The following is a 16,636-nucleotide window of genomic DNA, read 5'->3' on the forward strand; positions in this document are numbered from 1 at the left end:
CGAAACCCTGAAAAGTTTGGTCGTGTTTGTTTTATGGATAATGCTTTCATATGTTGAAATTTCAAAACACATATTCTTCTTTTTGTTTGAAAAGCAGAACTGTCAAGTGACTATTTGAGTGGTGTATAATATATATATTATATAAATATATACATATACACATTTTATTTGTGTATATTTTATTTATAAATGTATAAATAAATATGCATTTATTTATATATGTATATTTTATTTATACACATATAAATAATTGTAAAAAAAAAAATGGTCTGCACTTTGCTTGTGAAGTCATTCTATAAATTGCATTATTCCGTGATTGTAGCCGTGGGAATGTGTTATAATTTATATCAGAAAGCCCCTAAATTAAAACCTCGTATTAATATATGCAGATATAAAATAAATCGCCTTTTTCTATGACCCTGAATTTCATCATGATGCTCTCTCGTAAGCACCCTCACTTGCTATGAGTGCTAGCTGGCTTAGAAATGACTGCTGAAGAAAATGACAGTGTGATGTGCGCAACATACTGAGGTTTGCTAATGCTTAGCTTTGTGTTGGGACGGTTTGTAGCTGTTGCTGCAAGTTCCAAGCGGGAACACTAATAGTTTGTGGCAGAAGCTCGTTGTCTTTGGGTGTGGACACTGGGCGTATGTAAACCGCCACAAAAAACGGCTGTGACAGCAGAATTAGTCCAGGCGTGAAAGCTAAATCACTGAACTGTATTGTATCAAGACTAAATGTAGTTGGTTGCTGTCTAAGATAAGAGCATCTTAAAGTAATAGAGGTTTGCAGCATGCAGGAAGTTTGCTAGATTTATTTTTTCAAAACAGTGTGGAAATCCTGTAAGAAATACTGAAATTAATTGCAGTGACTTACACTGAGGTTGAGTAGCAGCTTTCTTTTTATGTGGTCCTTTTGAATTGCTGCTCATTGGAAAAGTGAATGGCATGGTCTGATGTACAAGGGAGAGGGGGAAGGGAACAGCACCATTGGAAAGGGGGAAGGGCACTGCCTCAGCTGGCTTTTTCTGATGAATAGCCAAAAAAAAAAAAAATCAACCCAATAATAAGAAACAAAAGGCTCAGCCCGCATCAGCCCTCTCCCCCTGTGCTGTTGCTCCGCAGAGCACTGGGCTCTGGCTCTTTGGTCTTGCCATTCATGAGCTAGCACCGCTGAGCGGGTGCCCCTTGTGGGGCACAGCTGTCATGGGGCAGCGGGTCAGAGCACGCTTTGACAATGCTTCACAGGGAAGCATGTCTTGTTTACCACCAGACGATTGCTTTATATTGCACTAGGGCTCAGAAAAGTCATTGATTTTAGGAGCACTTTGCAGTTCTGCAGTGCTTTTCTAGTCTTTACAACTCTGACGAGCTGCAGAAATTGAACATTATTTGGGATATACATTGATAGGCAGATTTGAACTTAAAGCATATGGGGACATTTCTGGAGACTTGTTCTTGCATGGAATTAAATTATGATGATTAAGAAAGAATCTTCTGCCAATGAAGAAAGAAAGGAAACTCAGGCTCTTCCTCTGAGAGGCTTGTCAGCATTAAGTTAGCAATTTCACAGTGACATGCAAGCATGGAATCCCACCTAAATCTAATTAAAACTTGTTTTGGTAATCACTTTCTGCTTGCACAGAGTCATAATTTGCTTTCAAAAAAAAAAAAAAAAAGTTTGTGGCATCTAATTTTCATACTTATATTGTACTCAAATGTGAAAGTATTCATAGCTATTAGAAAATTGCAGTGAACATATTCCCAAAACTTAATTCTGCAGGTGTGTGCATGAGCACATACAAAACTAGGTGCATGCAAGTCAGTTGTTTGAAGGGGGGTGTGTGTGTGTATAGTTTTTAAAAGGTTTATAGGTTGTCATAAAGGACCTTGGAGGCTCCGTTGCAATCCACTTACTTTTTCTCTGTGTATTTTTTTTCTACAAAAGTTAAGGAAAATTCCCCCAAAAGTGAAATTATGTAAGTCAATCTATGTTAGCTTTAAGACTATCACTGTGAGAGTGGGGAATTCATTGATCAGGAACTGGAGAATATGTTGCCTTGATGTCATCATCTTTGCACCATGTGTGTTAGCTGCTAGTTTGACAAAATCTGAATGTATATATAAATCTTTTCTATCCATGCAGAGTGAAGATTTCCACATATATACACAGTACTGCACCAACTACCCAAGGTAGGAATTTTGGGTTCCCTTTCTTCATTTGTCCCTTGGCCTGTTCATATAATACAAGTTACAATCTAAAAAAGTAAATATATATATACATATATATTTTCCCCCTTACAAATTGGAGGGAGGGAAAAGGATTATTTTGTTGTTGTTTTAAACTCGAAAAACAAAAAATGAAAGATGCTTATCTGAAGTTTTACTTTGATCTTGTCATTCTTTGCTATTATCCTTGTTAGAAAATGATGGTCTTATTCTGTATTGCTTCAAATGTGTAATTCCTGGTGTAAAGAGAATGGCTGCAAGTCAGAAGAAAACATAGCTCAATGCACAAGATAACAAGAAAAACCAGTGATTGGATTAGGAACCTGCTGTCCCCTTTTTGCAAGGAAGGAAAGAAACAATTATTGGCTTTACTTACAACTTATGGAGATAGTGTGTCTTACACACTGTGTAAGACACACTATTTAAACACATTGTGTTTTCAGGTCAGTAGCCGTGTTGACAGAATGCATGAGGAACAAGACATTGGCCAAGTTCTTCAGAGAACGGCAAGAAGCACTGCAGCATTCTTTGCCTCTGGGCTCCTATCTCTTGAAACCTGTCCAGCGAATCCTCAAGTACCACCTACTTTTGCACGTAAGCACCCACTAAAATATATATCTCAGCTAGGGCTGCTACACTTTGATGTTCCTGCCTCTGATACAAGACCTGATGGTTAGAACAGTTCTGGGTTTCTTTAGACACTCTTTTGGGAGTGTTTGATATTTACACATGGAGACTTTCTGTCTTTGTCACTTCATAATACACGCATATGTTTTGAGTGGGGAATGTATGGTAATTGTTTTAGACACACTGAATCATTCTGTGCATTCAAATAATTACATTTCTTTTTGAGTTGTCTGTAATAGTGAAGTTGTATGGAAGATTCTTGTCATGAGTAAACAGTTTTGTACCAAAATTTATTGTTCCATTGAACAACGGTATTTTTCCATGTTACAATGCTGGGGGTGGCTGAAAGAAGGAAAAAATACATATAAACACCCCTGATTGGTAAGATTTTTGTGGAGAGGAATGATTGAGGAAGTGGGAACTCTTTCCATATTCAGTGAATTGAATTAAGCAAGTTTTGGAAATTCTTGCTTTATTGTTAATGTTTCCACATATGTTTCATATTACAGAGTCATGTTCTAGTGAAGTGTAAAGACACTGATCCTTATTTAAAATGTCTGGTGCTTTTCTTCTCTCCAAGTGTAAAGCAATGCCTAGTGTAATTCCCTCAGTATTTTGTAAGTGTGTAGATACATCCTGTGTTTTAAGAAAGCCAGTAAGCACTGTCTGAAAAGGTCTCTTCCTGTAAGTAAGCTGTGTTGCCTTTCTGTGCCTCTGTGTTTGCAGCAGCTGCTGAAAGTACAGTTGCTGCTAAAGTGCTGCTAGTAAAGGCTTTACATTGCTAGTCATCTTGTGTTAGTCAATTAGATAACAACATGCAATAGCAAGGGCAGAAGCATTGTATTTGGGAGACTGCAACAGAAAGACAAAACAGTATAGATAAAAGCATAGTCAGTATTATATCAGGCTGGAAAATTCATTTAAAAATAATGGGACTTTGTTTTTTTCCTTTGTCTTAGGAAATAGAAAACCACCTTGACAAGGACACTGAGGGCTATGATGTGGTGCTAGATGCCATAGATACGATGCAGAGAGTGGCGTGGCACATAAATGACATGAAGAGGAAACATGAACATGCCATCAGGCTTCAGGTGAGTTCCCAAAAATATTTTACTGGTGTAAGCTGTTTTTGTCAACAGATATGCCGTTAGCATTTTTCAGTTATCTTCTCTTCTTATCTTTGTCAGTCATAATTTAGAGTCCTGCTGAGTGTGCCTTTGGCTGTTTGATCTTGGAAACCATGGTCATAGCTGCTGCAGGAAAATCTCAGAAATCTCTGCAAGCAGCATCCTGTAAAGCATTTATTTTGCAGTAATATGGAACTTCAGATAACTTTTCTTTCTTCCTTTCCCTCAATTGTACAGCAGTGCTGTACAACCCTAGGGCAAGCCTTTGTTCAGAAATCCTGTGGTTTCCGATTTCTTCCTTTTGTGCTGATTAATTTTGTTTTAAGATATTTCTTGCTCTTCTTCTTGTTTAAGTACTTTCCTCTTGGGCTTCTGAAGGCTTATCTTTTTTCTTTTTTCTTTTTTCTTTTTTCTTTTTTCTTTTTTCTTTTTTCCTTTTTCCTTTTTCCTTTTTCCTTTTTCCTTTTTCCTTTTTCCTTTTTCCTTTTTCCTTTTTCCTTTTTCCTTTTTCCTTTTTCCTTTTTCCTTTTTCCTTTTTCCTTTTTCCTTTTTCCTTTTTCCTTTTTCCTTTTTCCTTTTTCCTTTTTCCTTTTTCCTTTCCTTTCCTTTCCTTTCCTTTCCTTTCCTTTCCATGAAAAGTATAAACCTAGAAATATGATAGTTAGAAAAGCGTTAACTTCACTTTGAGTGAAGAATTTTTAGGAGAAAAAAAGCAACCCAGAATAACTTCTGTTGTCGAGTAAGCTATTTGGTAGACTTTTTACAGATACATCACTCTGTTTCAAACATGCCAGTGAATCACCATTTTACATTACACTTTTGTCAGCAGTTATCTATATAGCTTTAATATTTTTTTTAGTTAATAAAAGAGTTTAATAGGTTCCAGAAATCTGTCTAATGTTATTCTTTTATTCCTTTATGTCCTTTTAACATAAACTGTGCTTATTGGCTCTCATTTTTTTGTTTATATATACGAGGAATAGGGTTACATTTGATAATGTCTTGCCTGCAGCAGTGTAACCTTTGCCACACATTGCTGGAAATGCATGCTAATGACTTCTACAAACAGTGTGCTGTAAATCTGAATAATGATAACCAGTAATATTTGGCAATAAAGAGGGCTAAATGCATTTGGAAAAGTGTATTTTTTTAATTTATTAAGCTGAGCTGGCAAATGTATGGGGTTGTGGAAAATGTTTATTTTCATGGTTACCCTTTATACAAGTAAAATCTGTTTCTGTAGCCATAGGGATAGGTCTTCAGTGAGCTATCACACTGCCATTCTGTCTGTAGTTCAGCAAGTACTGCAGCAGTGATTCCAGCACCAACTCTCCCTTAACACTGGTGAAACTGATGGCTGTGCTGTACCCTGACTTATTTACAAGTTCCTTAAGGGACCTGATAAAATAGACCTTTTTTCATTTGTTATATACTGGGTTTTAAAATAGCCTTGCATATAGTCCAAAGTGTGCTGCTATATGCATTGTTTTTTCTTCCTGCATGTGCTCTAGGCTGCCTTTGGGCTCAAAAGTACCAAGAAGTTTTATAGCTGAATGCTGTATTACAGTGCAGTGTTCTACTGAGATCAGCCTAGGATGAGTAAATCTGTCCCTGCTTTGCTAATGCTGCCCAGGTTAAAGCTCAATGGATGTTTTTGAAGTTTCCCTGCTTAAGGTTGAGTTTGCTTTTAGTTTGCTTTACCCTGCTTAAATCCTGTCTGTGCCACTGACAGAAAAAATGAACAACTAAAGGAAACAAGACAGTCATAGCAAGTAGCACAGATTTTTGAGGATGTTCTTAGATGTTTCTCCATCTTTTTTTTTTTTTTTTGTAAGTGATAAATAAGGTGAGAAATATCTATGGTATGTATACAAATCACTCCAAATGCATATAAATCTTGACATCTTCAAATGATCAGTTGACCAAACCACTTCTGGTCCTTTAGTCTTCTGAGAAACATCTCTACAGTCTGAACTCCTCACGGAGGCGTCTTCTGGGATGTGCCTACAAGACACAGAGAAGGCATTATAATTCATCCAGCTGGGGACCACACAGCTTCAAGAGAATATTGCAGGGCAATAAACAAACATTCAGAGGGTTTATGGACATAGGCAGGGGAGAGAAGCAGACATGAGAGAGACTGGTGACTACATTACAGTCCATCCTCCACAGTGAGTCCCAGGAGATGGGGTTGAGCTGTTTCACCACTGGCAGCCCTGGGGAGCTCAGGGCTCTTTGCTGTGTCCCCACAGAAGCCACCAGTACTCAGGAGGCTATGCTTTAGTCTGGGCTTAGCATCAAGTCTGGAAGCACCTGGCTATGATGTGTACGTAACCCAACAACCTCAGTACTGGTGGCTTTGCACTGTTGAATGTTATATGGGAGAGCTGGAATGGCCTCAGCAGATTATCCTTTGAATCTTTATTTAGGTAAGACATCTGACATGAACTCTGGTTGTTCTTCTTTGATCTGTTGCAGGAGATACAGAGCTTGCTCACTAACTGGAAAGGACCCGATCTCACCAGTTACGGGGAGTTGGTTCTAGAGGGAACGTTCCGCATTCAGCGAGCCAAAAATGAGCGCACGTTGTTCCTCTTTGACAAACTGCTGCTAATCACGAAAAAGAGGGACGAAATGTTTGCATACAAAGCTCACATATTGGTATGTCAGAGAGCAAACAGCGATGTGCTGGCTCTAGATTTCCCTGAAATTACTCCGTAGTTCACAGTGCTGCCTCTCTTTGTTGCAGTGTGGGAATCTTATGCTTGTTGAAGTGATACCAAAGGAACCACTCAGCTTTAGTGTCTTCCACTACAAAAATCCCAAGATGCAACATACTGTCCAGGTATGACAGAAAAATCCTTGCCTACTGGATAGCTTGATTGATGACCATATGCTATTCCTGACCCTGCATAATGCAGTAAGGCTATTTCTCATAGTGCTGATTTTTATTTTTATCAGGCAAAATCTCAGCAAGACAAACGGCTTTGGATTCTTCATTTGAAGAGGTTAATTCTGGAAAATCATCCTGCTAAGATTCCTGCCAAGGTAAATAAATAAATGAAGCCCTGCTCTTTGAATGTGCATGTAACTTAGGGCAATCTTGGTAGCTGCAAAATGCATTACAATTTAGAGAAAGTTAGGCTCCAAGAGATTAACATATTATTTCTTACATCTTTAAAAGTTCCTAAGAATCAGTGGGAAAATTCCACTAAATGCATCTACTGGGCTTGGTATAGGAGTAGAAGAATTTAACTGGGTTAGCAGCATTGCTGTCCACATTAGGATTTGCCCACTAGGATGTGAGTAACAGAGATGCAGCATCAGAAAGCTCTACTGGAGGAGCATTCCTTGGCTTGAAACTGCCTGTCTGCACAACACCGAGGTGTTCTAATTGCAGCATGTATAGACATTACCAAGCTAGTTTTAATCTGTCTTGGCTAGATACCACAGCAGTGAAGGCATTTGCAACACACACTTCACTTTACAAATACAAATACCCATCCCAAACCCCGCATCCTTAGTTGGGATGCTTGGGCCTTTTTTATTTTTATTTTTTGTGAGACAGCTCGAAAGCTTTATGCCAGAGAAAATGAGGCACAGTTCTACATTTCATCACAGTTGTCAGATACCTATTGACACCATACTCATAGCTGTAATGCCTACAAGGAGGGAAGTCTGGTCCTTTTATTTATGAAATCCTGTTTTAGACCTTTAGGTGATGTTTCCCAATGTAACTTGGATTCTTTCTGTTGATATTTTTTTTTTCCACAGAGTTATACTGCTCGTCTTCCTTTTTTTTTTTTTAAAAAAAAAAAGTATTACTTTCAATGATCAGTATTACTTTCAATGATTTTTATGCTGTAGTGAGTAAAAATGTGACTAACATACACAAGAGGTGCATTAACTAATGTTTTCAACGATTCAACACAAAGAGAGTTATAGGATAAAGCAGACCTAGCAGTTGCTATTAGTAATTCTTCTCATATTTTTTTGTTGACAGAGTTTATGGAAGGTATAATGTTTATGCTGGTATCCACGCTTACAATGTGAATGCTTGTTGCAGTTTATTAGATTGTAAAAAATGTTTCAGCATGACTTCAGCTTTTGTATCAAGATTATTCTTTCTCGATGGATTTTTATTTTATCTGTGGAAAAAAAAAAAGTATCGCCAAAATACACCATAATGCCATTTTCAGATCTTAGAAATAATTTTATTTGAGGAAAAGTTTAACCAAATAAGTCTTTGAGGTTGTCTGCACATATCTTTTGATAAATCTGTGTTTGCACAGGAAAGACTTCCCTCTGTCCAGCTATTGGGGGGGATTTAATATTAGTTCACTTGTGACACCTCGTGGAAAATCACGGAATTGCACCCATAGAGGGTCAAGCAGGTTATCTGGGTATTACGTTTTGGTCTATTTTCTTTCTTATTATCTGATAAACTTGGTAAAACATCCTGCTTATTTTTCCTGAAGAAATGTGTCAAGTTTTAAGCAATCATGAGATATTAGCTGTTTATCTTGTTTCATCTTACTTAAACAAAATGGTGATTTTTTTAATGGCAGTTCGTCAAGGAAACACTTAAAGGACGAAGGGTTGGTAGTGTTCTCTATGCCAACAACATCAGAACTGCAAAAATAGTAAAGGATAAAAAAAATAGTAAAGTTAAACTATTTTATTTTTAGGGAGGAAATGTTTCATGTATCACAAAAAAAAAAAAAAAAAAAAAAAAAAAAAAAAAAGGAAATATTTGTGATTCCTAGATGTTAGGGCTAGTTTTTTTTGCCACTCCCAGCAGCATATGGAGTGGTGTATCAATGGCTCTAAATTCTGGGGCATGTTGACAGGTCCTTGGGGTATGTGTCCCCATGGAGAAGAGCCAGAGTGTTCAGAATGTGTGCAGCATGAGCTGATGTGGGTGATACCAGTGTAGTTTTCAGTGTCAGATGTGCATCACTATATCCCCCAGAAGTTTCTTATCCCAGTTGATGCTGTAGGTACGTGCTCCTCCTCTTGCACTGCCAGAGTGGTAGATGAGCAAGACAGAGCTGTGGTGTGCAGTGAACAAAAGGCTTTTGTGTGGTGCTCTGAAGATAAACTATGGGAAGCTCTTGCCAGGAGAATTCTTCTTCACATATGTAACGTATGCAGCATACAGAGAAAGACAGAGAATAACGATGCTAACAATATTTAATAGCTAAAAAATTAAACTTGATGTTGTCTGCATGTAAACTCACAACTATCTGTAATATGCAACATAATTTGTCCTATTTAAAGTTTAACTTTTTTTTTTTTTTTTTAATGGTGCTTTCAGGCCAAACAGGCAATTCTGGAAATGGATGCCATACGTAAGTTATTTTTCACTTTCACTTAAAAAAAATGAACAAAACTGTCTTCAAAAGTTTGGCTTTGACTGTTGGTTACATCTGAAATGAGAGAAAGCCATGCTTACGCTCCTTGAATTATGACCTTACTGAAAAAAAAACAAAAGCATGCAGATCCCATGGAACTCTCTAGGCATTGAGTTGATGGATCCACAGCCAGCAAATTCTGTCTCATGATTAGCAAGGAAGAGGCAGATTAGACCTTCTGTAAATACTGGTCATTTTGTTTTGCTTATTCCATGCTGATTAAATGCATGATCTTTCCTGCTTTTATAGCATACACTCCTGGATAGGACCCACTGAAAGGCTAGGAATAAGCAAATGGAGTTTGAAGTACATAGCACTGCTATGACTTCCTTATGCTGGCAAAACTGGAGCTGGAGGATTGTGAGGGCAGCTGGCAGCTGTTTGGTGCACAGTGCAGATAATCTGGAAGCCCAGCAAGGGAGCCCAGTGCCCTACAGAAGCAGCATGGTTGGCTGTCCTCTGTCTACGGTTGGACTTGTGGCTGTGGCAGAAACCAAATGCACCCGTGGTACCGTGCCAAGAAAACTTCTTGCTGGAACCCAGCAGGCTTGTTCTTTCCAAAAGTTTGACTGAAAAGTTTATTTACCTGGCCTGTCCCAGGAGCCAGGTTTAGGGAGCATGCATGCGGTTGCTGCTGCCTTGTGTTCCAAATCCAGCCCCATCTGTGCTGTTCTTTCTGCTGCATCTCTTGTTTGCTGCCTCTCCTGGTGCAAGCTGTGTTAGCTCTTCACGTTGCCAGTGATCCCTGGCAGTGTAGGGAAATGAAACAACAGTCTTAGATATAAATGCTGAGGAAGTCTTGGAGTAAAGCAGAATTGTCATTTATTTATGTAGTTATTCTTGTGGAGAATGGGTCAGGAAAGCTTAGACTGAGACACTGGCAAACAATTAAACACAATGCTCGTGCCATCAGTGTTGCTGGGTTAGCATTCTGGAGCAAGGCACAACTAAACGGGTAAAATGTTTTTATGGCTAGATGATTAAGTTGAATACCTCACTTGTTTTGCATCAAGCTCTGATGAAGTGCCATTGGGTGAATCACAAAGAGAAGATGGCACTGCCTCCAAAGAGCTGCTGAGAAGTGTGAAGTAACACTATTTTACCTCTGCTTATTCCACAGATCACCCAGGGTTTCATTATAGCCCCGAGGGAGAAATGAAATCATCATACCAGCCTAAAGAAGGCACTACTCAACAAAGAGTGAGGAGGAAATCAGGTGAATGAACTCGTTTACCATAAAGATGATGAGGAAAGGCAAGCAGGAGTATTTAGCGTTGTTTGAGACTGGGCACATGGAACTGGTCTTTAGCTTGCATTCCACTGAGATTTTACAGAGCACAGTAACTCTGATATACAAGTGGAAGATCTTATTAAGCATTTGTTGCTTGTGTGACTTATTTTGTTTATCCACCACTTCCATTTCATTTCATGAATACATGCATTCCTAATGGTGGATGCATAAAGAACAAGTGATACTTCCTAATGGACAGAAGAATGCATATGCTGGAAAGCCAGTCACATTATTTGTCTGACCTTTCTTGCCCTCACCCCTGAGTAGTTACTGTCTCAGAAGTGGTTCCATCCTGATTATGATAGGCTTGTTATTTCAAAATATAATTACTACCTTTACTTACTGTAATGTCTGCCTTACGTGTAATAGAGATTTGAGAGATGGTTATGTTGATTTTTGCTTTTCTTTCTCCTAGTTCAAACATACATCTGTAATTACTGTTAGTTTGCTCCTGAAGCAATTACAAATGTCTGTGTAGTTGAGTGACTTCATATCGCAGTCACTGTGATCAACTGCTTAAAGACCTTTCCAACTTGGAATGTGTAACATTGTGTATTGGAATGACTTAAACAAGGTTCATGAGAGTACTGATATAGTGATGCATTGTATAGCACCACCCGTGTCCAAAAAAAAAAAACAAAAAACAAATTTTAATTACTTCTCAGGCATCTTCCTTTGTTTCTGAGGTAAAAAATTCCATGGATGTTGTTTTGCCTATAAAAGGAATAATTCAAAATACGGATTGAATGAAATTCTGTGTAACATTCAGCTACTTATACTTTCAAAGTACTGCTTAAAGTGCCTCAAACATATTTCTCAGTACCTCAGACATATTTCTAATTTGAATATAGGAAATCTCCAGCAATTTAGAGAAATAGCATAGATGAGGACTAAGTCTTTAAAAAGCAGGAAGCTTAACACGGCTTTAAACTTCACGTGTGGATTATTTACTTTAAACTTTACATGTGTGGAAAGCAGGTGCTATAGCATTAGGAACATGTAAGTACTTTGGTAGCAGCTGTAGGTTTCACATTGCAATGTATCCTTTTTTTTTTTTTTTTTTTTTTTTTTTTCCAAGAGTGTAAGTTAGCTAAGTGATTAAGATAAGAAAATCTGCCTTTCTTGCATGGGCCCAGAAGATAAAATTTTAGTATCCATGTTATAAAAAGATACCCACAACTTTCATTGGGATGCTGGAGTGCTTAAACATGTTGTTGTATTTTTCAGAACCCTCATCAAGAGTCCATAAAGTTTTGAAGTCAAATGGTAAGCTACTTCCTTTACTGACACTGTCATACCCAGTGTTTCTGTATTTTGTAGAACAAGTAAAAATGGATCCTTTTGTCCTGTAACTTTCCTCAAATACACCTTTGGGAGGGGGAAAGTGGGCAAAGAAAACAAAATGTTAGTGTTGAAATTTAATGTTCGCTTTTCCACATGTGGGTTCTGGTCCCATAAGTGTCTTGGCAACTGGTAATTGAATACCAGGAGTCAGCCACTATGAGTAGTTGTCCATATTGGATCTTTGTTGTGATATTAGGACCTGAGGTGGAACTGTCATAAGAAAACTGCTGTTGTCTCTGTTTTAGAGACCTTCAAGTGAATATTGCTGTTGCATTTTATCCCTTTTTGGGAATTCATAATTGTGTAGCGTTAAACCAGTCACGTAGACTCACACCAGTTTGTTTATGCACTTAATGATGAATTATTGTATTTCTGTTTTCAGAAAGAAGTCCAGATATGCAGAAGGTAAGACATTTCTTGTTTTATTACATTCAAGTAGCATGTAACTTAGAGGAATACATTTGCTGTAGAATCCACATCTTCTTGGTTATGTTCATTTTAAGAAAGAAACAAAACCATAATGTTGTATAGTATCTCCAATAAGATTATTGGAATGAAAGAAACAGAAATACAGCTAGGTATTTCAGGAATATCTAGAAGCCAAAAATTGTCTGATACATAAATTCTTGTACTTTTTAAGTACAGCCCAATCAAATGCTACTGTTATAGGGTACTTGTAAATACCACTATAATCACAGAAATGCTGTGTGTAAAGATAGTGTCTGTTTTTTGCAGGACGTTGTGCCTGTATTAAATGAAAAAAAGATGTTGAGCTTCTTCTGATATGATATCTATGCTATATATGAATCATAACATTTGAACAGAGTCAATACAGCTTGAACAGATGGAAAAGAGTGTTATTCATTTATACATTTTTGTAAGAATTTGTTATAAAGTTCCAGTGCAGTTTGAAAGTCTCCTGTTGATTTCCAGGTCCTAGGCTTATTTGGGACAGAGCTTAGGAGCTAGGAGTTAGGTTTATTAACAGGGTACATTAGATATGACTTCACTGGGATGCCATAAAACTGAAGTCCATCATTACATTATTGTGTGTTTTTGTTGTTGTTGTTGTTGTTTTTTGCATTTTTTTTCCATTCCTAACATTCTATGGAAAAATACAAATTGTTTTAATTCTTTGCATGTGCATCCCATTTCAGTGTAGCAAACTGAATGTTGCTAAAACATGGTTGATAAGTACCATATAAGACAGTGTCATGCTACAATATATAGACTCTTAATCGGTACTTTTATTTTTTTCCAGCGGATTGGTATAGAAGGAGCCCTATTGTCTCAAGCCACCAAACTAGGATCAAATGAAACCCTGCTGAATTCTAGGAAGAAGGTTTCATTGGAACCCAGTGGGCTAGAGAGCCAATTTCAAGAGTCCATTGAGCCAGCCTACAGCAGTGATCAGGATGAAAATCTCCAGACTTCTGCTGTGGAACAGATTGATGCTGATGATGAAGAAGAAGCTGAACAGGTAGGAAAAAGAGGGGGAAAAAATCCTTTTGTCCTGGGGAGGATGGAAGAGGGATTAAAAGTATCTGCAAAACTGCAAGGAGGCATGCATCTGCAATTTATGCTCCTTACAAATATTTTTATTTTTATAAATATTTTATTTTGCTTTTCCTAGTCCAATTCATGTGTATTCTACACCTGTGTTATTGTACACACATTCTGTTTTCATCCCCTTTTGTCAAGCTGTGCAAATTAACTTAATTTAACTAGTTATTGAAAAGAAAGTTTTCTTGACTCTGAAATATTTCTATGTACTAATGAGCATTGCATCCTTCAGCTATGGATACCTGACCTGGCTCTGCTGTTCTAGCTGCTTAGTAATTATTTTAAATAACACTGTAAAAAGTACTGAATTTTAATAGCCCTACCTTGCTCCCTTCTTTTAAATCACAGGGAATGCAACAGAATTCACTACAGAAATCAAAAGGAGGAAGGAAAAGACTTAATAGTCAAGCTGCTGAAAATGTTGAAAAACGAAGAAGTGTTAATCTCAACAAGTGTGAAATGCAGGTATATATATATATATTTTACTTCTGTTTTGCTAGGCATCATAGATATGTCAAATCTGTGTTTTTTTTTTTTCTCTAGGTAGACAGGTAAGTCATGTTGTGTTTTTCATGTTTTAATATTCATCTGTGTGGACTTCAAAGAGAATTCTTTCAGGGGCAGGGAAAAAAAAATCAAACAGTCAGCACTAACTTAAACCAAAAGAAGTAATCTTCTGTCTCTGCCAGGTAAGCCTACAGCATCCTTCATATTAGCATTAGCAGGGATGTGACCTTGCTGTAAATTAGATCTGCTAGCTGAGCTGGACGAAAATTCACTCCAAAAAAAAAAATTGAAAAATTTTCAGTGGCATGTGCTAGAGAGCATAACATACCTTTCTGCTAGGGTTATAGGTAATAGGAAAGGGAGGAGAACAGAACTTTTGGCACAAGCCCAGAGTCAGATTAACTTTATCTAATTGTGAAACTGCAGAGCTAGCATAAAAGGTTTAATCTAACCCCTGCCAAATAAATTTGCCTTTAATTACTTATGCTTTAGCATGTCCTGGTGTCTTGTATTTGAAGTAAGGCAATATTAAATGCCAACAGTGAACTATGAGCCAGGATAAGGATTAGGAGGCAAAGTAGTCTGGCATTGCCACTGTGGTTGCCTGGCTCTCTAGCAAGGAGTTTGCTTGCCCTACCCATCTCCACCTGAATTCATGCTGCCGGGCAGTCCTATGAATGGAGGGAATCTCTGTATTATTGCAGGGAATAGACTAACATATTCATTCATACTGCATATTTCAAATCTCCACAGAGCTCCAAAGATCCTTCAGATGAAGAGTCCACTCAATTGAGTGCTGATCTTCCATTTTCCTGCTCAGCTAGGCAGTCGCAGTTGCCTAGACAATTCAGCACGCCCCAGACCAACTCGCTGATCATGAATATCCTGGGGGGAACTACCTCTGTGAGAAACATCTGGACTGACCATCAAATTAGGCAGGCATTGTTTCCTAGCCGACGTCCACCTTACGAGAATGAAGACGATGAAGACGATTATCAGATGTTTGTACCGTCAGTGTCTACATCCAACACTAGTCCAGCTGTTGGTGGAGAAAGGAGGGGTCCTTCTGGTCGGCCATGCAGCTGGCACTTGGGGGTAATGCATCAGAATGAAACTACCAGCTCCAGTCATCACAAAATCGTTAGGCGGGCCAGTAGCGCTGGTGAAAGTAACACAGCCAGCACAAGGTATAAAATCAGTGAGCGCAGTTCTCGAAGGGATGTGAAGAGAACAGAGGTGAGCGGTATGAATGCATATCCCGAATCTTCAGAGGAGCTGACCATTGATGATATTGAACATGTTTATGACAATATCAGCTATGAAGACTTAAAGCTGATGGGTCTGACAAGAAGGGAGGAAACACACCATGGTCCCCAGAGATCTGCTAGAGACTCTCTCTATGAGGCTGAAAACAAAAGCAGCTTAGATTCACCCACCAAAAAGCGGATAACAAATCAAAACAGGGCCTCCCTTCGTGCTAGCAGGGATGAGATCCTACTCAGTAGAGAAGCACCTACTTCAAGTTTGGATGAACTCAGAATTGTTGAAGATAACATCTATGACACCATAGCGCTTCCAGAAACACCGCTATTGAATTTTAAGTGTGACCCCTTAAAATGTTCTAAAAGGCGGAGTTTTCTGGGCCTGGAAAAAGACTTGCCATGCTCTGACAATCTGCAGCAGTTCGTTTCTGAGGAGAGCCTCCAGTTCAGTGAAGATGAGAGTCCTTACCATCGAGTTCCTGTTGACAATGACTATTTGAGCTTAGTAGACAGCTCTTCCAACTCCGATTCATTGTCCCATAAGTCTGCAGCAGATAAACTGTCAGAGGAGGTAGATGAGATCTGGAATGACCTGGAGAATTACATCAAGAAGAATCAGGAAAAGACAAGAGACCGAATTCTCGCAGCCTTTCCTGTTTGTAAAGATGATATGCAGGAAAGGCTGCATGCTGGTAGTACACCTGAACTGAGTAAAGATGTAGAGTACTCGCTGTCTACTCTCTCTCTGCCAGAAACTCCAATTTTCCCTAAAACTGTGAAGTCTAGGGCTGCCACCTTAAGCGAGACCAGTCTCAAACTTGAAGACACTACAGCATGCAAGGAGACCTCTTTAGCAAGTCTGAACAGATCTTCCTTCTCCAGTGAGATGCCTTTTGTAGATAGCCCATATGAATCTGCCAATAGTATTCTATCCAATGCACATACGGAGGGCATGGAAAATGACACGGCTATCACGGATAAAACAAAGAACAGAGTTTTTATGATGGCCAGGCAATACAGTCAGAAAATTAAGAAGGCTAACCAGCTTTTGAAAGTTAAAAGTCCAGAGCAGGAACAGCCAGCTAGCAGACAACAGAAGCTGAAACACAAAGATCTTGCTGCTATTCTGGAGGAGAAGAAACAAGGTGGTCCTGCTATTGGTATGTTAAGAATATTCCTATTCAGATTTATTTCTTTAGTAACTTTCTGTGAAATTTTTGTATGCAGTTGGAAAATTATGAATTTTCTCCACGTTGAATATCTGTATTGCATT

At 38.4% G+C, this 16,636-nt stretch overlaps 1 protein-coding gene across 5 annotated transcripts in view; it reads left to right on the forward strand.

Moving 5' to 3' along the window:
• The window catches only part of PLEKHG1 (pleckstrin homology and RhoGEF domain containing G1), a 135,406-nt gene that overhangs the window by 113,566 nt on the left and 5,204 nt on the right, over positions 1 to 16,636 (forward strand). For all 5 annotated transcript variants that reach the window (XM_082757218.1, XM_082757215.1, XM_082757216.1 and 2 more), the window contains 13 exons: positions 2,146 to 2,192; positions 2,672 to 2,822; positions 3,815 to 3,946; positions 6,461 to 6,643; positions 6,732 to 6,827; positions 6,944 to 7,030; positions 9,300 to 9,333; positions 10,517 to 10,612; positions 11,915 to 11,953; positions 12,414 to 12,436; positions 13,293 to 13,511; positions 13,943 to 14,059; positions 14,855 to 16,523. In XM_082757218.1, the coding sequence (XP_082613344.1) occupies positions 2,146 to 2,192; positions 2,672 to 2,822; positions 3,815 to 3,946; positions 6,461 to 6,643; positions 6,732 to 6,827; positions 6,944 to 7,030; positions 9,300 to 9,333; positions 10,517 to 10,612; positions 11,915 to 11,953; positions 12,414 to 12,436; positions 13,293 to 13,511; positions 13,943 to 14,059; positions 14,855 to 16,523 (2,893 nt within the window). The remainder of the gene's footprint in view (positions 1 to 2,145; positions 2,193 to 2,671; positions 2,823 to 3,814; positions 3,947 to 6,460; positions 6,644 to 6,731; positions 6,828 to 6,943; positions 7,031 to 9,299; positions 9,334 to 10,516; positions 10,613 to 11,914; positions 11,954 to 12,413; positions 12,437 to 13,292; positions 13,512 to 13,942; positions 14,060 to 14,854; positions 16,524 to 16,636) is intronic.

This window comes from Aythya marila (assembly GCF_965140915.1).
Source record: "Aythya marila genome assembly, chromosome: 3".
Classification (NCBI taxonomy): Eukaryota; Metazoa; Chordata; class Aves; order Anseriformes; family Anatidae; genus Aythya; species Aythya marila.